Genomic DNA, 27,240 nt, shown 5'->3' with positions numbered 1-27,240 from the left:
CCTGAAAGAGCATTCCCTGATGGGGGTGATGGTCAGCTGATAATCTTTGTATAACAGCTGAAAGAATAAGAACTAATATGTTGTGTCTTGTATCCTACAAACCTACATGACTAAATAAAAGGCAGCTTTAGCTACATCTCCGAAGACAAAGCTAGCTAAATAAATAAAATGTGTCAGGTGGCACACTTATAATTTTCACATTGCAAACTTTACAGCCTGTTAATAGCTGCACTGAACAAGCAGTGCATGTTCAATGACTATGCCCACGACAAAATGTTGCCCTTCTTTCTTCTGGATCAACAAATATGATTACAAGTACATGGATATTTCTACAGCCTACAATGGTGATATATGATGTGGGGTTTGCTTCTAATCAGGATAAACACCAAAGAAACCCTGAAGTCATAGCTGCTAATGCACCAAAAAACTGATTATATTTCTGTTGTGGGTTTTCAAGGCCTTCCGACATCACCTTCTGAATTCTAATGCATGACCTCCAGTAAAATACAACAAAACAGTCCTTTAACTGGTTAAAAACATGTTCAGTAAAAAATACCAGGGACTTTGGAATAAAAAGTTAAGGCTATCTGCTTGAAAAACAAATACACAGGAATTCTGCAACACAATGTATGTGATTCCCTGTGAAAGTGCAAATCAATTGGCTGCTGGTTTCTACATTCTAGAGTTACTGACTAGCACAATGCTGGATTCAATATTGACAAGAATACTTTTGTACAGAGTACTGAAGAATAGACACAATATGTACCTCATAACAACTGAGGAAGTCTTGTGAAAATATATTTTAGGTAGCTAAATGCATGTGTTCATACTGGTCCTGAAATAAAAATATCTAAATTATCTGTAGAAAGCAGTAGCGTTTGTGTATAACCCATGTCACGGTCAAGGAAATGATAGTCAAATACACAAAGCTCATATAAAAATTCCAACAAAGTAACTTCTTTATGGATGCTCCTACAACAAATGTACAGACTGAAGAATTCTGGTGCCCAGCCAGTATACTTCACTTTTAATCTGGAAAACCTACGGACTTTCAGTTTGAGAAACTCAGAATATGTCAACATATGAAAGTAAGAACACACAAAACAGTCTCATAATAGTATCACCTTGGCCAGCCAAACAAATCAGCAGAAATATGGATAAGACATCCAAGAAAATGATTCCAGTCCTTCTGCCATTATGGGGTGGCAAGCCACAAATGGTACAAACACTGATTTTTTTTCAAACCAGATCAGCACAGCTGGTATGAAAATCAGAAGTAATTAGGATAATGCAAATGCTCTATTCAGTATCTGCTTCAGGAACTTGTTAACTGTCAACTCTTGATCTGGTGAACTAGCTCAGACATCCTCGACTATTCAAGACCGCGGCTTGTCAAGTATGCAATTATGAGATTCACAAACTTTATAGCTTTAGAGAAACATATTCATAACTTCTTGAAGGTAAACGGAGGTTGCCAAATACCGCTAAAGTGAGGAAACAAGTAATCTGGCAATAATAAACATTTAGGTTCTCCTCCTGACATAGCTCCATAGCTCAGTATAATTATTTATAGTCACATATGGTTTACAAATTACATTCAATAAGGACTGCCTCAAATAAAGACTGAAACAGTCAGACATAGATAAAAGTGCTCAATAATCTCTGCCAGTTAAGATGTCTTCCTTCGGGGGCATGTTCAGTTATCACTGCCATCTTCATCATCCTCTTCTGAAGCTTCTGCAATGTCATCCATGATTAGATCATTAATATCATTACTCAGTAGACTACCCTGACTGATGCATGTAGCAACCGTGGAACCAGTGCTGTCATGAACATGACTTGCAAACAGCACCTTAGGTAAGTTGCTTCTCTCTCTGCTACGTGGATGAGGACATAAGGTACCAGGAACATGGGGCTCTGTTGGAAGAGAAAAACAGGAAAACATTAAATGGAGTTTGTTTAAAAAAACTACTTAAAACTGCATCTGTTTAATACATCTACACAATATAACATGCGGTTATGTTTTTTTATTTATTTTAACAATTCAAAGATATTCCTGATTGGTCTAACTGCCCCCTTTTAGGAGAAACAGCATGCAAGCATACATGAATCGCAGTTGTACTTCAATCTTACTTAAATCACAGCTGTATAAAAAAGTACGCTGTTGTACATCAGGACAAGTACATAAATCTGAAATACTACAATCTCTAGTTCCATATTCAGAATGTGCTTACACTGTGTTAACAGTATTCTTGTAATTTTATTATTTCAATATGTAATCCTTTATAGATTATCCGCCAGCACTGAAGTTTTCACTATTACTGTTAAAGGTGTGCTTATGGTCTCCTTCAGGACAGATGCTCCTATCAGCATTTAATATGGGGTGAAATTCAGATAGATTAATGAAAGGTAGTGGATGTTGAGTAGTTTACTTGTTTTTAGTTGCCTGGCTCTCCCAAAAATGCAGTCAAAAACAAGTAATGTTTCAAAAGGAGACTACACACAAACTCTCTCTCTCTCTCTCTATATATATATATATATATATATATATATATATATATATATATATATATATATACACACACACACACACACACATACATATACGGTTCCCCTTCATATGACTGAATTAACATAAGCCTGAAACTCAAAAGCCTGAAAACACAAAAAATACATATACTGACTTTAAACAACAGAAACCATATTCATTTCCACTAAGTATAAGCAGGGGAGGCTTTGCCCCCTGCACCCCCTATGTGGGGGGCTTCACCCCCCCACACCCCCTGCTATTTAAATATATCAACTCCAGGAGTGCACTTCATTACACTAAGTGCAATCTCGGAGTTGGTATACTTAAGTAGTAGGGAGTGTGGGGTGTGCAGGGGGGCTTTCCCCCCTGCTTATACTTAGTGGAAATATGGTTTCTGTTGTTTAAAGTCAGTATATGTATTTTTTGTGTTTTCAGGCTTTTGAAGTTTCAGTCATATGAAGGGGAACTACGCACACACACACACACACACACACACACACACTTGTATATGTATGGTCTTCTGGAAACTGAGGACTATATCATGGTCTTATCATTGGTGGCAGCAGTCTACAACTACCCTCTCCCACCCATGTTATCACCTGAGAAAGAGGCCACTGCCTGTTGAGTATTCCATCCACCTCCGCCTACCGGCTAAACAGGGGATTCGTTGGTGGTATGCTCAGACATTCTGACAATGCCACTAGAATTGCAAAATATATGTTGTTCTTAATTCTAATTATGTTACCTCTCCAGAGAATAAACAAGCTCAGAAAATTAATTATTTTGATTTGTGCACATTATTACTAGCAAAAATATAATGAGATTCACAAATGTCGCTGCGATTTCATAACTGCTCAGAACCTCAGCTGTACAACAGCATTTCCAGAACAGTTCATGCTTAAACCATAATAGAGTTTATATCTTCAGAACATTAACTTAAAAATCATGAACACATTTAAAGGTACATACATAATTAACTGCATCCCCTTTTTTCCTAGTCACAGTCTGTAGCTACCCGCCCACACACATGCACACAAATACCTACATATATGCACGTGAATTCTACGTGGAAGCATACATTGTTACACTGATCATATTTTAACTTATTCTTTTTTAATATCTTTATTCAATTATCACATTTTAATAACACGATATACACACATTAACAGAAAACAAATCTTAACAGTTTCCACTGCTACTGTCATACATATATATGTTTTATTTTTAACAATATTCATTCATTCCAACATTACAGAAGTTACTCAGCTCATACCTTTTATTAACCTTCATTCTACTTAAATATAAAGTACTCTCTCAAATTAGACAATCCTAAATCAAAAAATCAACTTATCCCACTGATTCATGCCCTCTTCTCTTGTTCATAAAATTCCTTCAATTCTTTGTCATCCACAAATTTGCCTCTAGTTGATAAAAATTATGCCTGCCTACATGTATATAACCATAATCATGAGCTTCCAAATTCTAAACTGCTGTATTATCTTTCTAGTTTCTTCCCACTTTTCCTTAGCTGCTATAACAAAATCCTTTTGAATTCATACCTTATCATACCATGTCCCATTAAATTATGGGTATTGCTGAACCAATTCATGCACAAGTACAAAGTTCACCACTATAGCCTTTGTTTTATTTTCATTATATCCCCAAAAAAATACTTCAAAAGCCTTCTCAAAATGTTCCACAACACTAAAATATCCCTTTCAAGAAGTGCAAAAAAATGCTATTTGCAAATAAAGCAAATTTTTCTGGACCATCAAGCTAGCCATAACTCTGAATTTGTGAATCTCTTTTTTTTTCTTTGCCAATGGCTGTAAATATAAAGCAAATAATGGCAGGGGGACATCTCTGCCTGGTTTCTCTGTTGAAACATAGTTTGTCACACAGGAACCGTCTCTATAATCTTTAATACCTACATAGATATCTTATTTTTCTTGCCAAAGGCTCTCTAAGTCTGGCTATAACTGTTGCCCAAGTATCTGAGCTAATTTCTAGACTGTGGAGTTAACAGCAACTATTCTAAACTTATACACATTACTCAAGTACTCTTTTAATTCCTCTTTAGCATTCTGCAGTTGCTCCTTTTCTTATTATTTAACATTTCCCATCATTTGCAATAATTTTACATTTTCCATTCCTTCTTTCCTATCTGTCTCATTTCTGCCATGTTTTTAAATTTTCGTTTTATCCCACTCAGTAGCTATTCCATCTGAATTAAATTCTCTCTTCCCTAATAACTTCAGAATCATATCTACTACACCTTCTTTAAATTCCTCTTTTTTTAAAACAAAGGAAATCATCCTCTAATTTTTAACTCATTACTCTGCATATTTACCTTAGTTTTTATTGCTGCAGGATTTGATAAAAGTTTTCGGATGAGTCTCAAAGCCTTCAATTTAATAGACATGTTCTTGTGAAATAACTTCTAGCCAATTATTACTCCCCAAGTTATTGTACCTGGGGAAATAATATGCAAATTCTGAGTTTCTGCTACTAAATTCACATATTCTCTACCAATTACTTTAACAAACATCTTCAGAAATCTGCCATCTTTTTTAAATTTTACCCTTATCGGTCACTCTGATATATCTTCACCATTGCAAAATCAGGTACCAGTCCCACCCAAGAATACTCTTCACATCTCAAAGCTTACTTCTCCACAATTTCACCTACTCTCCTTAAAAGTAGTTCTAGGTGGAATGCAAAAACAGGCAGGTGTAATCCTCTTCCTTGTCAGTAACCCCTTACTACTGCAAACCTACAATTACTGTCTTTTCTCCCCTTTTATCACTTCTATACCCCCCAAACAATATAATTATTCCCCTTTTTCTTTGCCCCATCACTCTGCTGAATATCCATTCGTAAACCATTTCTTTGTCAAATTTACATACTAATCTCTGTCTCCACTAACAGTGCTACTTGCACATGGTTAATTCTTTTGAAATTACATTTCCAACTTGCATATTACATGAAAACACAGTATTGGTGGGCTGATTTTGAACCTTAGCTGCTGCTTCTTACCTCTAGTTGAACTCAACTCACGTTTCCCAGACTTTCTGCTTTAACAGACATTTAAGAAAAAATCTGTCATTACTTCTATCCCCCACCCCCACTGATATGAAAAACAGCCTGCATGCTTTCAGTAAACTTTTAACTTTTAATCTTAAGAAAAAAGTACAATGGCTACCCTTCAATAAACTAAACTGTGTATTGGTAAACTTAATGCATTAAAATACTATGGCTGCAAGGGAGGCAACTACCTGAACAACAATTTACTTTCCACAGTTTCAAACTTAATTTATTTTCACTGAACTGCTTGTCAAATCCCCTTTAAATGGTAATTACATTGTATCTTGCAAATTTCACTCAAAAAAGCACTGTATCTAAAACTATTTGCAAATGCACAGTCATTACTAAAAACATTTGCTAATGGAAAAAAAATCAATAAATCTGCCTATGCAAAAAAGAACCCTGGTAGAGTTCCCTCAGAGAACACACTGGTAAGACCTCTCATAATTAACTGTACCTGTATGTTGCTCATTTCAGCTAACAGCAGTTGCTAATGGGAAAAATACATGGATGATGAGTCTGCAAATGCAAGAATGAACTACCATTTTTTGTTTTTGTCATTTTTTTTGTTATTCAAGCCTCCTTGCTTAAAAATCCCTTGCCTGCAACTTAAAATAAGGACCATTAGTCCAGACATCCACCTCAATAAAAACATGGGAAATTATCTTTTATCTTTTAATTTTGCATATAATATGGTCACACTTTTGAATTCCCCAGTCCAAGATCATAACATTATATTAAGTTTAACTTGCTTCCTTCAAGACTTTTTGTTTCCCATCTGCTTTTTTTATCCAGTTACAAAAGTGTTCCTGTGCATCACCTGGTCCACCAGCAGCTACTACTGCCCATAGATTATCTCTGTTCTAAGGTTGGGGTTGGTGTAGTACCTAAAGGCATCCTAGGGAGGTCAAGCTACTGAGCACTTTCACCGGTAAATTCTTTCATTTATGGCCTATCCCTTGGTATCACCCTACCCTTTTATTCACCTGTTACATTCTAAGGGCTACTCCTTCTATGGACCATGCCTCCCTGCAGGGAATGCTAGGATGAGCTCCATCTCTCCCTACCAGCACCACAGGAGTCACTATTTGAACATGGGTTACTAGTACCATAGTTAGGAATTCACACAAACCTTCACTTTGCACCTACAATTGCAAAGTACCTTGCAAAGGTAAGGGAAAACAGCTCTTAAACCTTACAAAAAAGCACCTAAACAGGGATGTCGTCCAAGGGTCAGCTTCCGGTGGTTTCTCCTGTCCACCTGGTGAATCTGGGCATACTGGGAAATGCGGCAACTGCCTCATGTACACAGACAATCCTCTCCTCCTACCACCCAACACTACAACCTGCAAGAGATGCACTTACATAGTCAAACTGGAAGCAAAGCTCTCTCTGGTCAAGACTGTGCTAGACAGTCAAGAGGAGAAGGCTAACACCTGCATTACACCTCTAGCAACTCGTAGCCCTTCAAAACCCACACCATCAACTTCCACACATAGCAACACCAAACCCATATATGCGGAGGCCCTTAACATTAACCTGCCCAAGCAACAAGGACCTCCGAAGCCGAAACGCAAACAAACACCAGTCACAACCAAAGTGACACACAGCTCAACACCAGAGTGCCACCCAACAAAAGCCCCTAAGGCAAGACAATGTACCCACCACTTTAGTCATACGTGACAATATAGTCAGGCACACTGATGTCCCACTCACCAGGCTGAACAAGGAGAAAATTAAAGTCAGCTGCCTGTCGGGTGCCAGGATCCGCCACATAACGCATGCACTCAAGTCACTCCACAACAAGTACAAATACGACTCTGTCATTGTCCATGCTGGAGTAAATGACTTGAGACGTACCTCCCTGGACTACATGAAAAGTGACATGGAATAGCTCTTGGATCGTGTGACCCAGGCAGGTATGACCCTAGCCCTGAGTAGCATCCTGCCTTCACCCAGAATTATGCCACAGTATAAGGACAAAATGATTGACTTCAACAATTGGCTAAGCTTCTGGTGTCATTCAAAGGGGATCCAGTATTTGTCTGCCTGGGAAGACATGATCGACAAACCACAATGCTTTGCCAGAGATGGTCTGCAGCTGTCACCCCTGGGATTCAGGTTACTGGCTAAAGCTCTTACCACCACTATAGTGCCTTTTTTAGGCAAGGTTCAAAGGATAAAACCACCACCGTAACAGATACAAGCATGCAAAATCTGAAGGTAATGCTACTCAATGCTAGAAGTCTAAACCTCAAAATGCACTCTCTCGAGGCACTTGTAAAAATGGAGAACATCGATATCTGTGCAGTGACTGAGACCTGGTTCAAAGTTTCAGAGAGCACCCCTGCAATACCAGGCTACAATTCTTACCACACTTTTCGGCCACAAAACCAAGACCGAAACACTAAAGGTGGAGGAGTGTCCATATTCACCAAGGATATTCACACCTCCAGGCTAGTTGCCCAACACAATGCATCTGAAATTCTCCAGGTGCAACTAACACTAGGTAAGACTGCAATCCAAATTTTAGCTTGCTACAGATCCCTCACCATACCGCAAGATTCTCACTACACCTTCCTAAACATACTGGAAAATATTAAGATACAACCAAACACCCTGATACTAGGTGATTTCAACTACCCTGCCATTAATTGAACTCCGCCAAGGACGGTCCCAAGCCCGTAAAAAACAAATTGCTACAAAAACACCAACTACAGGAAACACAGACAATCTTGTCTTGGAAGAGGAGAGTTCTTCAAATGGAAGATTTATGAAGTTTTGTGGCCAAAGCCGAAGGGACGCCACAAAGCAGAGTACCCTTCTCTCTACCAGGAAAATAAACATTGGCACATGGAATGTCAGGACCATGTATGAGCTAAGCAGGGCAGCAGAAATGAGAAATAACAACTTGAGTTTATTGGGAATCAGCGAGACAAGGTGGACAGGGGCTGGTCAGTGTCGATTATCTACAGGAGAGTTGTTGCTTTATTCTGGACATGAGGACAGTGAAGCACTTCACTCCCAAGGGGTTGGTCTTACGTTGGCTAAACAGGCCCAGAGAGCCCTGATTGGATGGGAAGCACATGGCCCTAGGATCATCACAGCTTCATTCCGTACAAAGAAGAAGAAAATTGTAATGAATGTGGTCCAGTGCTACGCACCAACTAATGACAGTGAAGAGGAAGATAAAGATCAGTTTTATGAAAGACTGCAGCAGATCCTCGAGACCTACCCAGACAAAGACCTTACTATCCTTATGGGTGATATAAATGCCAAGGTCGGATCCAGTAACATAGCATATGAGCAAATCATGGGTACACATGCTCTGGGAACAATCAACGAGAATGGTGAAAGGTTTGTTGATCTATGTGCTCTCAACAATTTGGTCATTGGAGGCAGCATTTTTCCCCACAAACGGATACACAAAAATACATGGGTCTCCCCTGACTATACAACAGAAAACCAGATAGATCACATGTGCATCTGTAGAAAGTTTAGAAGAACATTACAAGATGTCAGAGTGAAAAGAGGGGCAGATGTAGCATCTGACCATCACTTGCTGGTGGCTAGACTGAAGCTAAAGCTTAAAAGAACCCAGGTTCAAGAGTCATCTAGGAGAATCAAATACAATGTTCATCTATTGAAAGATTCTCAGACAAAAGAACAGTTCAACATTGCACTGAAGAACAAATTTGAAGTGCTACAAGAACTGGTTGAGGAGGGTGGAGTAAACAGCTCATGGCAGAATGTGAAAAAGGCTGTAGACTTAGCTTGTCAAGAGACACTGGGACCTAAAAAGTATCATCAGAAAGAGTGGATCACTGCAGAAACACTGGTAAAGATAGAAGACAGAAAGAGGAAGAAGGTAAAAGTAAATAACAATAAAACTAGAGCTTCAAAGAGCAAGGCCCAAGAAGAATATGCAGATGCCCACAGAGAGTTCAAAAGATGCATTAAAGTAGATAAGAACAATTATGTGGAACAGCTGGCAGTTGAGGCAGAACTGGCAGCTTACAGTGGTAACACAAAAATGTTGTATGATATCACCAAGCGACTTTCAGGAAAGTACAGTAAGCCAGAGAGACCTGTTAAAGATAAGCAAGGGAAAACCATCAATAGTATAGAACATCAACTGAAAAGGTGGGTGGAACACTTTGAAGAACTTCTAAACAGACCGTCACCTCTAAACCCTCCAATTATTGAGCCAGCCAATGAAGATCTATTAATCAATTGTGAAAAGCCGAGCAAGGAGGAGATCAGGAAAGCCATCATCCAAATGAAAAATGGGAAAGCGGCAGGAACAGATAACATCTCGGCAGAGGCCCTTAAAGCAGACCTGAATACATCAGTGGAGATGTTGTATCCACTCTTTGAAAGAATCTGGGCAGAGGAAACTGTCCCTTCAGAATGGAAAGAGAGCCATCTCATTAAGCTTCCCAAGAAAGGGGACCTTAGCAAATGCGACAACTACAGAGGTATCAATCTTCTATCAGTTCCAGAAAAAGTTTTCAACCGTATCCTTTTGGAAAGGATAAAGGACATCACTGACAAAAAGCTGAGAGAAGAGCAGGCAGGCTTCCGCAAAAATAGATCGTGTACTGATCAAATTGCAACGCTCAGAATAATTGTGGAACAGTCAGTTGAATGGAACTCACCATTGTATATCAACTTTGTTGACTTTGAAAAGGTGTTTGATAGCGTGGACAGAGAGACACTGTGGAGCCTTCTGAAGCACTATGGTATACCAACGAAAATAGTAAATTTGATAAAGAACTCATGCAATGGTCTATCATGCAGGGTTATACATGGAGGGCAGCTCTCTGAAAGCTTTCAAGTAAAAACTGGAGCCAGGCAAGGATGCTTACTGTCACCATTCCTCTTCCTGTTAGTTATCAATTGGATTATGAAGAAATCTACTGCAGGACAAAAAAATGGGATCCAATGGACCCTATGGAATCAGCTGGAAGATCTGGACTATGCTGATGATCTCGCCCTCATCTCTCACAGCCAGCAGCAAATGCAAAACAAGACAAATTTGGTGGCAGTTACAGCATTAGAGGTGGGTCTTAATATTAACAATCTGAAGACAAAGATCCTTAAATTAAACTCCACAAATACTAACCCTATCACTCTGCAAGGGAAGCCACTGGAGGAAGTACGGTCCTTTACCTACCTTGGCAGCATAATTGACAAGCAGGGCGGATCAGAAGCTGATGTCAGGGCAAGGATAGGAAAAGCAAGAGCAGCCTTCATACAGTTAAATAGGGTCTGGAAAACAAGAGAACTATCCTTGATCAACAAGATAAGGCTGTTTAACTCTAACGTGAAGTCAGTACTGCTGTATGGGGCAGAGACCTGGGGGTTAAACAAGACCACCACAAAAAACTTCAGATATTTACAAATAGCTGTCTCAGGAAGATTTTACGGATTCGATGGCCAGACACTATTAGCAACGCCACCCTTTTGGAAAGGACCAACCAACTTTCGATTGGGGAAGAAGTTAAGAGGAGGAGGTGGAGATGGATCGGGCATACTCTTCAAACCAGCAAACAATATTACAAGACAGGCGTTGCTGGAATCCTCAGGGGAAGAGAGGAAGAGGCCGCTAGTGACGAAACACCTGGAGGCGAGACTTTGAGGCAGATGCTAAGCTTAGAGGCTACACATGGAACCAAATAGAACAGTTGGCCCAGGACAAGATTCGGTGGAGAGCTGTAGTTGGTGGCCCATACCTTGTCAAGGGTGACGGGCATAAGTAAGTAAGCCATTAATTGGGAAAACTACTCGGGTACCGACTCCTTTTCCCAACGGTTCTTGGAATTCATAAATTCCAACGCCCTGGATCAACTAATCCATTGTCCCACCAGGGGCTCCAATATCCTAGACCTGGTCATTACCAACATGGGAGATAGATGCTCCACACCAGTGGTCACCCCCTCATTGGTCAGGTCTGACCATAAGCAAATCACTCTTGACATCCACATCCCCCCCACCCCCCAGTAAGGAAACCTCCTTAAAAAACTTCTCCAAAGCCAAATTCATGCTACTGAAGTCAGAAGTGACAAACCTCACAACATCCACGCAGACAGGATCTGGAAATTCGACTGCAGAATCCTACACTAAGGCACTGTATAAGCACATCCACTCATGCATGAATCGTGCCATCCCAAATAGAACCAAGATGCTCTTCTCCAAAAAAAGGAAGCCAATCTGGTGGTCCCCTGCTATAAACAAACTATAAAACAGAAGGAAGAAACTGTTGCAGAAAAGATAAAAATCCCAGGATGCAAAAAAGTCCCTCACCAGCCTCAGTAAGAAGCTGAGATCCCTCATAAAATCCTCAAAAGCTAGTTACGAAAATAAAATTGCCAAAGATTCCAAAGACAACCACAAGGCATTCTATAGTTATGTCAAGAATCTAAATGGTAATGCTCAGATCTGCTCTGAACTACAACAGAATGACATTAAATAAACTGATCCCAAGGATATTGCCAATATCCTGGCAGATCGATTTAGTGCCAACTTCACTCCCCTCTCACCCCCTAAAGGGCCCATCTCAATATCAAAGGATTGCTAAATTCCGATAATCACAGCCATACAGGTAGAAACAGCACTCTCCAAAGCTAAGAATACAGCATCCATGAGACCAGATGAAATCCCAGGCTGTGTACTACATGAACTACAAAATGAACTGGCACCCCACCTAAGTGTCATGTTTAATCATAGCCTCACCTCAGGCTTCATGCCCACTGAGTGGCGCACAGCTACAGTTAACCCGCTCCACAAGGGAGGATCCACCTTGGATCCTGGGAACTACCGTCCCATCAGTCTGACGAGCCTGATCTGCAAGGGCATGGAATGCATTATCATGGAACTTATAAACAAAGACATTGGCAACCTCCAGACACTGGACCCTACCCAGTTTGGGTTTGTGAAGGGCCGATCTTGTCTCCTGATTCTGACTGACTTCTTCGAATCGGTGTCCAGAGCTGTGGACGAGGGTAAGGACGTCCACACAGCCTATCTGGACCTCGCCAAGGCCTTTGACACCATCCCCAACTCTGGAATCATAGATAAACTTACTAAGCTGGGCATAAATCCCTACGTCACTCGATGAGTTGCCAACTGGCTTACTGACAGAACCCTGACTGTAAAAGCAGCCGAATCCAAATCCAGCTCCAGACAAGTGACAAGTGGAGTACCTCAGGGTTCAGTCCTGGGACCACTCTTGTTTGGCATCTACTTCTCTGAAGTACAGGCCAACATTAAGGGACTCTGGCTAACAAAGTTTGCAGATGACTGTAAACTGGGAGCCATTATTGAATCCCCAAATGATGTGGATATTCTATAAAAGGGCCTTACAGAAACAGATGCCTGGTGCCAGAGCAATGGGCTCAAGCTTAATGCCAAGAAATGTATAGTCATCCCCTTTGGAAAAAAAACATGTACCCATGAACTACCACATAGGTGGCAGGACACTAAACATTGAAAGTGTGATGAGAGACTTAGGGACACAAGTGGACAGTGGTCTCACTTTCGATAACCACATCACCAAAACAGCCAGGAAATCCTTCTACATGGCACACCTCATCACTAAGGGCTTTTCATCCAGAAAAAAGGAGGTCATTATCCCACTGTATTCATCCCTCATTAGACCCATTATAGAGTATAATGCCCCATTTGGGATGTACCTCACAAGACATCTGCAACAGCTGGAAAGGCCACAGAAATACCTCACTAAAAGAATCACAGGCCTAAAGCAGATGCCATATGCTGACCATCTAAAAAAACTCCAGCTATACTCTGTGGCATATCGTTGACTCAGAGGCGATCTCTGCTTAACAAACAAGGCCATGTCAAACCCTGAGCTGTTAGACATGCTCCATTTAAAGAAATTCCAATCCCTCAGAGCCACACGCTCCAGGAATCTAAACCTTATCATCACATTGAACAAAACATGCTGGAGGGATAGGTTCCTGACCGAGAGACTCCCCATACTCTGGAATAGACTGCCCATACATGTCAAGCAGAGCACCTCACTGGCCCTCTTCAAAAGGAACCTTGATGATTGGATGGGAGATAGGAAATTCACCCCGGGGTTCATGTCAGTCACCCTGCTAGACAGGGGCCCAGAGAAGTAAATATTGTGGGAAAAAATTTCCAGGGAATTGTTATGGCTAGGCTTGCATAGGCCTTAGGGCCGATAGCCTAGTACCAACCTATGGACCATAATTAGGACTTTACCATGCCACACTGCTTGCCTTTCCAGCCTTTCCTAACTTGGCACATTGCAAACCTGGAAACATTACAGCTAAGAAAAATGCTATTCAGCACTCACTGATGAAATCCCCCACTTTACATTTAATACTGCCAACTCCAGAAAAGAACTTCTTTACATATAAAAAATTATTTGATGAAATTTATCATACACATATTATTAAAAAAAAACGTTTTTAAATTAAGATATCTTTTTGTCCCTGCAATGCTCTTCTAAACATTGACAAAGTTGGGTTTATGCTTTAGAGTCTTCCCACCAGCTTAAAGCAGTGAACAAATTCCCATTCTTTTTAAGCATAATTATTAAATCAACACTTAAGACATAGGGGCACATACATTAACAGAAAAGAAAACAAAGTATACTAACATTTTCCACTTATAAATATTATACATCTCATGTTTCCTTTCTTTATAAATGTCATTTAGTCCAACATTACATAATGCTCAATACTTGCATTTCCTTAATCACTCCTCCTACTCTACATTATTCTGCTTGCTTTGTTCCCCAAAATTCCACTTATTTCTAAGTAACTTGCTCCTTCCCTTTTCTAAAGATCTCTCTTCCAGTTCTTTTCTCTTTTACAATATGCAATACTTCATATACAAATGGTTTAAATTTTGACTTCCATCTTCTAGTAACTGCTTTTTTGGCAGCAAACAAAATTAATCATAATAAGGCCTTACTAAGTCTTGGCAATTCAGATCCTGTTTTCAGCTCAAAATAATCGTTTCCTTAGTTACAGCCATTTGGTCCAGTGATATTTCTGACAAGAGTACTCTGTAGGAAATTTTTAAAAACTGCTGACTCTCAGTTACCTCTTTCTTCCCCATCACACCTCCAACATTTGCTATCTACCCAAGGAACATTTCTTTGAAGTCTGCTTGGGGTATAAAAATATGTACGCAAATACTTCCAAGAAAAACCTGAAACTTTCTAGACTTTGCTGCACATGTGGAAGCCATACATATGTCCTCTCATTGTTTTCTTGAAAACTGATTTTCTGGCCTCTTTCCAGTCTTTTATAACAACCTCTGATCGATGCTTAGTTATCGTGCAATTTTTTTATGCCTTAATAATTAGCCCTATACCATCAGCTTCTGTTCTAGACTGGTCTACAATCTCTACAAATGTATGCCTTTCACGTTGGACATCCTAACCCTTTCTTATTGTTTATACTCTAACAATCCCTGGTAAGGAAGGCAGTCTCTAACATGTGGTCCAAACTTCTGGGCCTAATTCCACTCTACTTCCTTTTCTTCTCTAGTTATTTGCTATTGTTCCAACCTATTATACATGACATTGTTTGAATGTGCATTTCGAACCATTGCCTTACATGCACACACTGGTAAGGGTGATCTTTTATACAGTTTATTTTCACACCTTCATATAAACCTGTGTCACATTTTAGAAGACATTTTGCTTTAATGAAAACCCTCAAACAAAAAACTAAATAGTTTTTCAGAACACCCCCATCCCTTATTAACTTAGAATAAACCTTGCAAAACTGTACATTTTCAACACATTAAGTTTAACCCTCCAGATAGGAATTGCCCCAAACCAACAGCTGCACCAAAAGGCATTACCTAATCTAAAAATTAAGGTTACTCACACTAAAGCATATGTTACAGCCTGTGCTCCCACTTACATCAATTTCTGTCTGTTCTCTTATCTAGACTCCCCTCACAGATGTGAAAAACAGCTTGTATGCTTTCAGGAAACATTAACATTTGGCTCTATGAAAAACTGCTCGTAAAAGTAAATCGTACATGGTTTTATTAAATGCATTATAGTGTTAAGGCTGCTGGGAAAGGTAGCATCTTTTATTCACTTTCCACAATTTCAAACTTTATTTTTCACTGAACTGCTTGCTACTGTACCTTTAAATTTTGCACTTCTCTTAAAAAAGAATGCTTAGAACTCTCAAGATTAATTGCTTGCATGTAAAAGTAACCAGCAATGAGAAAATAAGCACAGAACATCTCTGTAGATGCATGGAGTCGTCTTTGTAAATTTAATGGACACAGAATTCCCTAGCCAACTGCCCTCAGCTGTAGACTTGTCTCTAACTGAACATTTTGTCAAGTGCGGACCATCAGCTGACCGAGGAAACTACAAACCCATTAATCTAACAAACCTAATATGCAAAGCCATGGAACATATCATGGAAATGCTAAATAAGGACACTGAAACTACAAACACTGGACCCATCCCAATGTGGCTCTGTTAAGGGAAGGTCAAGCCTACAATGCTTCCTTTGGCATGTATTTAACCAGGCACTTGCAACAGATAGAAAACTTACAAAGGTTTCTCACCAGGAGACTTCAGGGCATGGACACCCAGTCCTACACAAATTGCCTGAAGGCTCTGTCTCTATATTCAGTGTCCTACAAGATGCTGAGAAGAGCTCTTTGCCTGGCTTACAAGGCTTCCTCAGATTCTAGCCCCGATGGATCTGCGGCACATTCACAAAATAATCAGTACCATGAACACCAGATCCAGGGATCTGAACTTCACTTGTGACAAACAAAACATACTGGAGAAACAGACATGTGCCCCCAAAGGATCCCCACGCTATGGAAAAGGCTCCCTATCCATGTAAAACAGAGTTAATTTCTGGACCTATTCAAACAAAAACCTGACAATTGGATGAGAAATCATAAATATACGCCCCCGTCTGGTACTCATGTCCCTTACGGAGAAAGGCAGTCAATAAGAAAAATATTATCTTAACACCCCCCCCCCCCTTACAAATCCTTGGCTGCCTAACATGTCCCTCTCCCGTAAGACACTTTGGACCCAAATGGTTTGGAGTACATGACTAGGTTTGTAAGAGCCCTAGTGCTCATTAACCAAGTAACAACATATGAACCTATAATGGAAGAAAAGTTAATATCTTTACAGATTAAAGAAACTTAGCATTCTTCATCACTTTCATCATTCTGTCTTATTTTTCAAGCCATTTTTTGTAAGTAAAACTTACTCATAGCATAAACAAAGGAAATTAGTGTAGACATTCACCCTTGTTAACAAAAACTTTTTAGTGTCCTTCTAATTATTAAAGACAAAGTGAGGTACATGCTTTACAGTCCACCCAGAAGTTTAAGTCAACAAAAGTCTGGTCTTTCGCAGCCACTTTTTCTTGCAGAGCCATACTTTACATATATGACTGATGCTTTACAATCTTCCATTTATGCACAACTTTTAGTGCTGTTGGTCTTCTTCCACATCATCTCAATCTTCGAACACCAGACTTTGAATTCAAGCCCAATGCACTCCTGATTCTTCTAGTCAATTCCTGAGCTTTTTCTCTCTCAAGTATTTTCCTCTGGAGCATTGGAAAAAGGTTTCTCTAGCAAAGTCTCTCTATAAGGAATGAGAAGCAGCAGAGGGTCCCTTCTAGTTCATTTTTTGGTGGATAAGCTATTTTTTCTTTATCCTGTTCTGCAACAAAAATGTCTGATCCTCCAGGGAAAAATATTCTGAAGACAGCCAGATAGAACAGCTTGATTCTCACACCTGCATCTCGCCATTTCCTGATTGCTAGGATAAGTTTGCTTCTCTTCTGCCTGGTGTACAGCAAATAGTCATTTTCTTCAAACACTCCACTATCTATAATTTTTAATATCTTCTCTTAGACCACACTTTCGTCAAAATCAATTCTTTCTACTGGTATGACTGTATCTTTACTCACATAGGTCTTATCTGTTTTGAGCATACACTCAATGTGCCTTTTCAGTTGATAAAGCCTGTTGTGGAAAACCAGTGCAGTTGCTTATTTGTTCTTTCATAAAATGAATGCAATGTTCTTTCCTGTCTCTCTGGTACATCAGGAAGTCTCAAGTTTTCTCTACCTGCTCTTCTTTTTCTGAAACACCTCTTTTTGATAAGCCTCATAACTCAGCTAGCCTTCTCTTCAATTCAACTTGATTTGTGCAGTTTTATCACAGTTAATCTGATCTGAACAGCTAGTTTATGCTTTATCTATTTTTTCCAGCTTTTTTTATTTGAGTTGATATATTCCTTCACTGATTCATTTATTTTAATCACCTCTGAGCATTTCTGAATTATTTTTCCTCTAAATTACTGGAATCAATTTCTTGTATGAAAACTCAAGCTTGAGCTGCTTTTTGCTGAACAGCTGCAAAATAAATCACAGCCAGTACTTTCTCTTCACCTTTTCTGGTTGACTTTCCTTCAGGTTTTCCAAATTTCTAATATGGTGGCATCTGTGCAGAGTACTTACTAGAAAAGTTACCCAAGCTGACAATTTCACCAGCCATTTTTTTCTCAAATTCTGCTTTTTTTCACACTAGCAGAGTTAAAATTAAGCTGTTTGATCAGTGTGCATCATCTTGGAAGTCCCCAGTTCTTCCACTTACCCACTAATTTCAAACTGTTGCTTGCCTTCTTCCTGATCAACCTGACCTTCAGACGCCGGTCTCTGGATTATTAGTAGTTACTAGCCTTACAGTCCGGGGATCATTGAGAAGCCTGGAACAATCACGAGAAGCCTGGAACAAATTTCCAGTCATCCCAAAGCACTGCCTGGTTAAGTAAGGTCACAGAGTAGGTAATTCAGGGCTGAGGAAATCAATCCCTGTACCACAGGAGCTACAGCTTACAACCTTAACCCTGTGTGCCAAGGTACTGCTAAAATCTTCCAGTCAGCTCATGGGCTTTTCTCTGCCACTGCATCTTTTTCATTTGGAGTAAAAAAAACTCTCTCTCTACAGGCTTTGTTACTGTTAGAAGAATGAGAATCACTGTATCATCATCAGTTCTCTAGCTCACTCTCTGCTGGCTAAAACTTTATTTCCTCTACAGCCAGCTCTCCAGGAAAAATATTAAGAAGGATGTACACAGTAACCTGAATCTCACAACTGCCTCTCAACATCCCAATTGATTTGATAAACTTACCTTTATTCACTGTGCACAAGGCAGAAAATCATTTTCCATAAACACCCTGGTGTCCTACATGTTTAATATTTTTCCATTACATCACAGTTTTGTCTGCAGTAGCTCTTATAGCACCTTTGCTAAAACAGGAGTTGGATGCTTCCCATGGTCAGATTTGGAGCACACACACAATGTGCCCTGCCAACAAATCTTCTGTAGAATATCAGTCTGGTTGCTTATTTGTACTTAACTCATCCTCTAATTTTTGCAGTTTTATCAGCTCATGTGAAGAGGTACTTAAGATTCTTCTATTTTTCCAGCCTTTTGTCATTTGATTCTATATATACATTCCTCCTGTTTCTCATTTATTTTAAACCCCTCTGACTGCATTTGATTTACTTTTTTCTCTACATTGCTTGAAACTTTCTATTTTACTTAAGCAGAAACCTGAACTTTTTTGCTGAAGTGCTGCAAGATTCTTCCCAGCCAGAAGCTTTTACTTCTTTTCTGGATGATTTTCTCTTACTTTCTCCAAATTTCTTCTTTGCTGGCATAGACAATTTGTCAGTTTTCATACAGGGAGAAATCAACCTACTTCTCAGTTTGCAGCCCACTTCAACCTCTATTATAAATTAGTCTTATTGTACAGAAGGATATCATGGGCACTTTTTACTTAGCATAATGTACATTTTCATATTCAAATTGAAAAAAGAAGTTATGTTCTTACCATAACGTTCCATCTGTGTTGTTGTTGATCTTCATTTATTCATGACAGAAGGTTTTGGATCCATCCTCGGAAGCAACTCGGCCGATATAACAAGCTAGCACCAGCCAGAAACTCTCAAGCTAAAGTTACCCATAATGCCCCTCTCATCTCTTCAGAATGAGTTTGCCCATAAGAAAAAGAAAGCGAAGGGCTTTGTCTGAGCAAAAGTCTTATCACACAAGTAGAAGCAAATCTGAACCTCCAGGAGTCTTTTGGACGGGGACAGGAGGGTGGGATGTCATGAATGAATGAAGATCGACACCACAGATTGAATGTTATGGTAAGAACATAGGTTCATAGGCAGGTACTAGGCTATCTGCCCGAAGGCATTTATAAGCCTAGCCGGAATGTGTTGGCTTTCGCTACCACCTTAGATTAGTTCCCTGCACCTCTGTCCAGCAGAGCCAGTGAAGCAATCCCCGAGGTAAACTTTCTGTTTCCCATTCACTCATCAAGGTTTCTCTTGAAGAGGGTTAGCGAGGAGCCCTGCCTAATGTAGATTGGAATCCTGTTCCAGAGCAAGGGAAGTCTCTGGGACAGGAATCTATCCCTCCAGTATGTCCTATTTATTGTTGTGGTGAGGTTTAGATCCCTGGAGCGTGTGGCTCGAGGGATATGGTTTTCTTTAGGTGGAGCATGTCCATCAATTCTGGGTTGGACATGGCCTTGTATGTCAGGCAGAGATCACCTCTGAGTACATAACTTCTTTATCTGATGTTGTCAATCTTCATTCATTTATGAAAGATGGGATACAGTCCCTAGCTACTTTATGTCGTGGGAGGCCCTATCGCAGGATATTCCTGAGCACCATTGAGCCAAAGCATGCTCTCCCCCTGGAGGCCATGTCCAATTTGTATTGAATGATAAAGGTACGAGGGTAGCCTAAGTAGCTGCTACGCAAATATCATTCATGCATCCATAGAAGCTCTCAAATGAAAGGCCATCAAAGTGGCAACTGATCTGGTTGAATGCGCCTTAACTTTAGTTGTTAAACACATTTGATTTTGTTGCTAGACAAAGGAAATGCAATCTTTCAACCATTTTGCCAAAGTGACTTTAGAAAATGATTTACCTGACATGGGCCCTGAAAAAGACAGGGCACAACTGGTCTGACTTCTGGAATGATTTAATCCTGTCCAAGTTAAAAATGCAGTACATCCAACAAATGGAAACGATATTCTCCTTTGTTAGAAACATTTGGAAAGAAAACTGGCAGGTCAATGGATTGATTAAAGCTGAAATCTGAGACAACTGTGGGTAGAAAGGAGGGGATAGTCCGAAGGGATACTCTCTCTTTGTGAAAAACTATGCAAGGGCGCTTTACACACAAGGCTTGTAATTCTGATATTCTGCTGGCTGACGTGATGGCTACCAGGAATAAAGTCTTCCAAGACAAAAATTTTACATCGCAAGTGGCAACTGGCTCAAAGGGCTGAGTCAAAGTATGCAGAACTAGCGTCAAATTCCAAGGTTTAATGGGCTTTTTAAATGGTGGTTTTAAATGCATGACTCCTTTTAAGAAGGTTTTGCAGAGACAGTGAGATATTAAAGAGAAACCTTCTAAACCATTATGGAAATTTGAGATAGCTGCTAAATTGACTCTAATAGTAGAAGCTGTGGCTCCTGAAAGGTGTAAGGTTAAGTACTTAAACACTGTATAAATAGGGGCTGAAAAGGGGTCAAGTCCTTTTTCTCAAGACCAAAACACAAATCTGTTCCACTTACTATAATAAATTTTCCTGGTGGACGGTTTATGGGAAACCAAGAGTATTTTTTGTACAGAGGAAGACAGATTATTTTGCCTAGCAATTATTGGAATTGGAGGTACCATGCTGTCACAGCCTGAGGCTTGATAGGTTTGGATGGACCAATCCCTGCGGATATGACAGTAATCCTGGAGTTGGGTCCAGAGTCCACAGGTGGTGAACTAGGTGAGGCCACAGGAAGTGAAACCAGACTTGACGGGGCCAATAGGGTGCAATGAGGATTACTATGCTACTTAACTGATCTGCCTTCTTTAAAAATTGTGAAATCAGAGGAAAGGGGGGAAGGCATAAAGCAGTCCTGGGGGCCAATCATGTGCAAAAGCATCCTCGGGGACTCCCACTGAGGGGGGATTAGGGCAAAGTAGATGCTGCAATTGTGGTTGATGGAAGATGCAAATAGAGTGCAGCAAGATTGACCCCAGCGACTAAACATGTCTGTCGCTACCTTGGGATTGTGAGACCACTAGATAGGGAGGAGAATGCATCTGCTCAGTTTGTCTGAAAACATAATGGAATTCCTGGGAATGTGTGCTGCTACCAGAAAGTGACTGGTGGCTATCGCCCATTGCCATACTCTCATGCCTTCTCGACATAACGGGTAGGATCTGGTTCCCCCCCTGTTTGTTGATATACCAGATGACCAACATAGGTAGGTACTAGGCTATCGGCCCACGGGACTAAGTAAGACTAGTCAACAATGTTCCCTGGCTTACGACACCCAAGAAAGTTAATTTTCTGTGCCCCTATCAAGCAGAGCCACAGAAGTGATCCCCGGGGGTGTATTTCCTATTTCCCATCCACTCATCAAGATTTTTCTTGAAGAGTGCTAATGAGGAACTTTGCTTGACATATATGGGTAGCTTGTTCCAGAGTATAGGAAGTCTCTGGGACAGGAATCTATCCCTCCAGCATGTTCTGTTTATTGGGGTGACAAGGTTTAGGTCCCTAGAGCATGTAGCTCGGAGGGATTGGGATTTCTTTAGGTGTAGCACGTCCAACAGCTTTGGGTTTAACATAGCTTTATATGTTAGGCAGAGATCTCCTCGGAGTAGGTGATATGCTACAGAGTAATGCTGGAGTTTTTTGATATGATCAGTGTAGGGCATCTGTTTAAGGCCAGTAATCCTCTTTGTGAGGTACTTCTGTTGCCTTTCCAGCTGCTGCAGATGTCTTGTGAGGTACATTCCAAAAGGGGCGTTGTACTCTATCTGGACTAATGAGTGCTGAGTAGAGGGGTACAATGACCTCTTTTTTCCTGGATGAGAACCCTTTTGTGATGAAGTGTGCAACATAGAAGGATTTCCTGACTACTGTGGAGATGTGACTATCAAAGGAGAGACTACTGTCCACCTGGGTCCCAAGGTCTCATCATACAATCGGCGTTAAGTAGACTGCCGTTTATGTGGTAGTTCATGGGTACAAAGTTTTTACCAAAGGGGATGACAATGCACTTTTTGGCATTAAGCTTGAGGCCATGCCTCTGACACTAGGCATCTGTCTCAGTGAGGCCCTTTTGTAGGATGTCTACATCATTTGGGGACTCAACTATTGCTCCTAGTTTGCAGACATACTGTCTGAATGGATAACAATTGTCCCTGATGGGAGGCCAAACTGGAATGCCTGCCAGAAGCACCACCCTCAGTTCTAGGATGTTGATATGCAAATTGACCTCTAAGGGGGATCAAGTGTCTTGAACGGTCTTCTTCTGAAAATGCCCCCATCAGGGATGCATCCATGGTCACTATGGCCTTGGGCTGAGGGTTTGAGAAGGGACGACTCTATAACTCCTTCTCTGACTTCATCCACCAATCAAGATCCTGGTTGCAATGGTTTGTTATGCGGATTGGATGGGACATATGATGCGTTAATAGGGACCACTGTGATGCTAGGAGCCACTGTAGAAGCCTCATATGGAGTCTGGCTAGGGGAACTATGGTAATTGTTGCTGCCATTGACCCTAGCAGTTGGAGAACTAAACTAGCTGGGACTTTCACCAGAGTATCACTTGAAGTGGAGATCTTAGCCTTTGTAGTCTGTAATGAAGAAGGGTGACAAGACCTTGTGTCGAATGTTGCTCCTATGAATTCTAGGTTTTGAGTACGTACTAGTTTCGACTTTTCTGTTTATTTTATTGAGATGCCCAAGAGCCGTGCCAGCTGTAGGATGTAGTGCAAGGTGAGAAGTACTAGATGCTTGGTGAGGGAGGCAAGAAGACAACCATGTAAATATGGAAACACCTGGAATCTTTGCAGTCTCAAGTGAGCTGTTATTTCGGTGAACACACTAGGGGCTGTGGAGAGACCAAAGGGCAGCGCTCTAAATTGGTAATGATTGGCTCCAGGCTGGAAGTGGAGATATCTTCTGGAGCATTTGTCCATTTTTATATGGTAATACATATCCTGGAGATCTATCGAGCACATCCAATCATCTTTTTCCAGAAATGGGTGGATAGACTGAACCGTAATCATCCAGAATTTGGTCGGTTTGATGAACTGGTTTAGGATGCTGCGGTCTGAACTTGGCCTCCAGTCTTCTGTCTTTCTTGGCACTAAAACGAACCTTGAGTAAAATCCGGATTCTACTTGGTCTGGTGGGACTGTTTGGATGACTCTTTTCGAGCAGCTTTTGAATTTCTTGCGCTGCTGCGTCCCTCTGACTGGGTGGAATGTCAGGGATTCACCTTTGTGGCCTCTGGTAAAGATCGAAGGGAATGTGGTAACCTCTGGTAATTGCCGTCTGCACCCAGGTATCTGATGTTATTGAATGCCAGGCTAAGTGGTGCAGACAGAATAGCTTCCAGACTGCTTCCAGAGGCAAGCAATTAGGGCGCTATTCAGGAATGCTGGTAGGGCTGCCCGAAAAAGGGATCTCTGCAGCCCTGGTTACGTGGGCCCTCTCTGCTGTGGGGGGGGGTTGTCTTTCTGATGAGTTCCCCCCTCTGCTCTGGGGGGAAACTCACCACTTGTGTCAAACAAAAAGGCCCTTGGGATTTCCTAAACCACATCTTACCACTTCTCTGATTCCTGGTGTAGGATTGGTGGGGAATGGAAAAACATACGCCCTTAACAGACAGAGTCTTGCCGTCCTTCTCACACTTGGCTAATGTGTCTAACTTTTGGACCAAATAGAGAGGAAGCATTGATGGGAGCGTTGAAGGAAGACTTGAAGGGGTCCACAAAGTCGCACAAATGCATCCAAGCGTGACGTTTCATGACAACGCCTGCACCCACTACTCTGGCCGCCCCTTTGGTTGTATGTGTAATCAACCGCATGGAAGAATTAGATATTGACTCCAGGGTGGCAAGCTGGGAGGCAACTTTATTACTTACCTCATCAGACACCGCTCCTGCTAAGGTTCCTGAAAATTCTGTGATCAGGTCCCTTTGAAGACGGGTAAAATGTGCCAAATAATTCATTGACTGTATGGCAAAGGTCGTTGATGCATAAACCTGCTTCCTTAATCTGTCCAATGTCCAAGATGCTCTGTTTAGAGGATGGACAGTAGGACTCTCCTCTGCGAGTTCCTTTTCTGTGGCTGCCACCACCACATAGCATCTACTGCTAAGCCTTTAGACCAGTGGGGATGATCCCTTGGGGGGGGGGGGGTATTTTTCTTCAGGTGTAGCATGTCCAACAGCTCTGGGTTTGACATAGCTTTATATGTTAGGCAGAGATCACCTCGGAGTAGGCGATATGCTACAGTGTAAAGCTGGCATTTTTTGAGGTGGTCAGTGTAGGGCATTTGTTTGAGACCAGTAATCCTCTTTGTGAGGTACTTCTGTGGCCTTTCAAGCTGCTGCAGATGTCTTGTGAGGTACATTCCAAAAGGGGCATTGTACTCTATAATGGGTCTAATGAGTGACGAGTAGAGGGTAACAATGACCTCTTTTCCTGGATGAGAACCCTTTTATGATGAGGTGTGCCACGTAGGACGACTTCCTGACTACTGTGGCGATGTGACTATCAAAGGAGAGACTACTGTCCACCTGGGTCCCAAGGTCTCATCACGCATTTGGTGTTAAGTAGATTGCTGCCTATGTGGTAGTTCATGGGAACAGAGTTTTTACCAAAGGGGATGACACTGCACTTATTGGCATTGAGCTTGAGGCCATGGCTCTGACATCAGGCATCTGTCTCAGTGAGGCCCATCTGTAGGATGTCCACATCATTTGGGGACTTGACTATGGCTCCTAGTTTTCAATCATCTGCGAACTTAGTCAGCCAGAGGCCTTCTGTGTTAGCCTGTACTTCAGAGAAGTTGATACCAAACAGGAGAGGTCCCAGGACAGAACCCTGTGGTACTCCACTTGTCACTGCTTTGAGGTCAGATTTGGAGTTTGCAACTACAGTGTGGGTTCTGTCAGTGAGCCAGTTGGCAACCCATCTTGTGACATAGGGATTTATACCTAGTTTAGTGAGTTTAGCTATAATTCTAGAATGCGGGATGGTGTCGAAAGCCTTGGCGAGGTCAAGATAGGCTGTGTGAACCACCTTACCCTCATCCACGGCTTTGGTGACTGCCTCAAAGAAGTCGATCAGGTTCAGAAGGCATGATCTGCCTTTCACAAACCCGAACTGGGTGGGATCTAGAGTTTGGAGGTTACCAATGTCTATGTTTATGAGTTCCATGACGATATATTCCATGGCCTTGCAGACCAGGCTCGTCAGGCTAATAGGTCGATAGTTCCCGGGATCAGTGGTGGCTCCCCCTTTGTGAAGTGGGATAACTGTTGCTGTGCGCCATTCAGTGGGCACAAAAACTGATGCGAGGCTATTATTGAACATGGTGCTTAAGTGGGGAGCCAGTTTGTTCTGAAGTTCGTGTAAAACGCAGCCTGGGATGTTGTCCAGTCCCATGGATGCTGTGTTTTTGGCTTTAGAGAGTGCGGCTTTTACCTGCATAGTTGTGATTACAGGGACTCTGCATTCTTCCTGTATAGATATGGGCCGTTTAGGGGGTGAGAGGGGGGTAAAGTTAGCACTGAACCCTATCTGACAGGATGTTGGCAATATCAGTTGGTTCTGTAATTTTCGTGCCTTTGTGCTGTAACTCAGAGCAGATCTGGGTGTTGCCATCTAGATTCTTGACATAGCTATAGAATGCTTTGTGGTTGTCCTTGGAATTAGTGGCAATTTTGTTTTCGTAGCTAGCTTTGGAGGATCTTATAAGGGATCTCAGCTTCTTACTGAGGCTGACCAGGGAGCTCCTCCACTCATGGGATTTTACTCTTGTGCCCCCCTCTTTGCCAACACTGTTATGTTATGGTGGGAATTGCATTTATTGTTTAGTTCAGCATTTTTTAAGTTTTGTTTGACTTATTATAGATAACTGGACAGGGACACAAGATGATTTGGACAAATGTATTAGTTTCATGCAGGAGAGTACTCATTTCCTGCGATTTTCTTATGTAGCAGATAAAGCTAGTATCAACTATTTGGACACCAATTTTTCTAAACAAAGTGATGGCACTTTAAAAACTAGCATATATAGGAAGCCAACATTTTGTAATGCTTATTTATGTTTTACTACTTGCCATCCTATGCACGGGAAAAAAGGCATTGTGAGAAGCCAATTGATCCGGGTTTCTAGGGATTGTCTGAGAGAATTTAATTTTGTGAATGACATGTTTAAGGAGAGGGGGTATCCACCTGACCTCTTGGACTCCATAGGCAATGAAATTTGGATGGGTAGACAAAACAAATATGCTCCGATTATCAAGTTTGGGCTTGGCCATCAAGTTAATTTACAAAGTTTGGATACTACTAGGGAAATTGAACCATTTAAGGTCAACAATATGGTTATGATATGGTAGAAGCTAGATGTTTTGAAAAAATGATTTCTAACAACTGGAATTTATTACAAACTGGTAGTGACATTTGTCATTTATTTCCAGACCGACTTTTACTTGTAAAAATA

The 27,240-nt window shown here is 41.1% G+C and overlaps 1 protein-coding gene across 1 annotated transcript in view; it reads right to left on the bottom strand.

The window, feature by feature from the left end:
- Positions 1-930: 930 nt before the first annotated feature.
- The window catches only part of SHFL (shiftless antiviral inhibitor of ribosomal frameshifting), a 1,552,615-nt gene continuing 1,526,305 nt past the window's right edge, over positions 931-27,240 (bottom strand). The window contains exon 10 of the mRNA XM_044084676.1: positions 931-1,917. Within this exon, the coding sequence (XP_043940611.1) occupies positions 1,697-1,917 (221 nt within the window). The 3' untranslated portion in view covers positions 931-1,696. The remainder of the gene's footprint in view (positions 1,918-27,240) is intronic.

This window comes from Protopterus annectens, chromosome 9.part0 (assembly GCF_019279795.1).
Source record: "Protopterus annectens isolate FY-2018-M chromosome 9.part0, PAN1.0, whole genome shotgun sequence".
Taxonomy (NCBI): domain Eukaryota; kingdom Metazoa; phylum Chordata; order Ceratodontiformes; family Protopteridae; genus Protopterus; species Protopterus annectens.
Note: the sequence above shows the minus strand (reverse complement) of the source record. Positions and strands in the feature narration are given on the sequence as shown.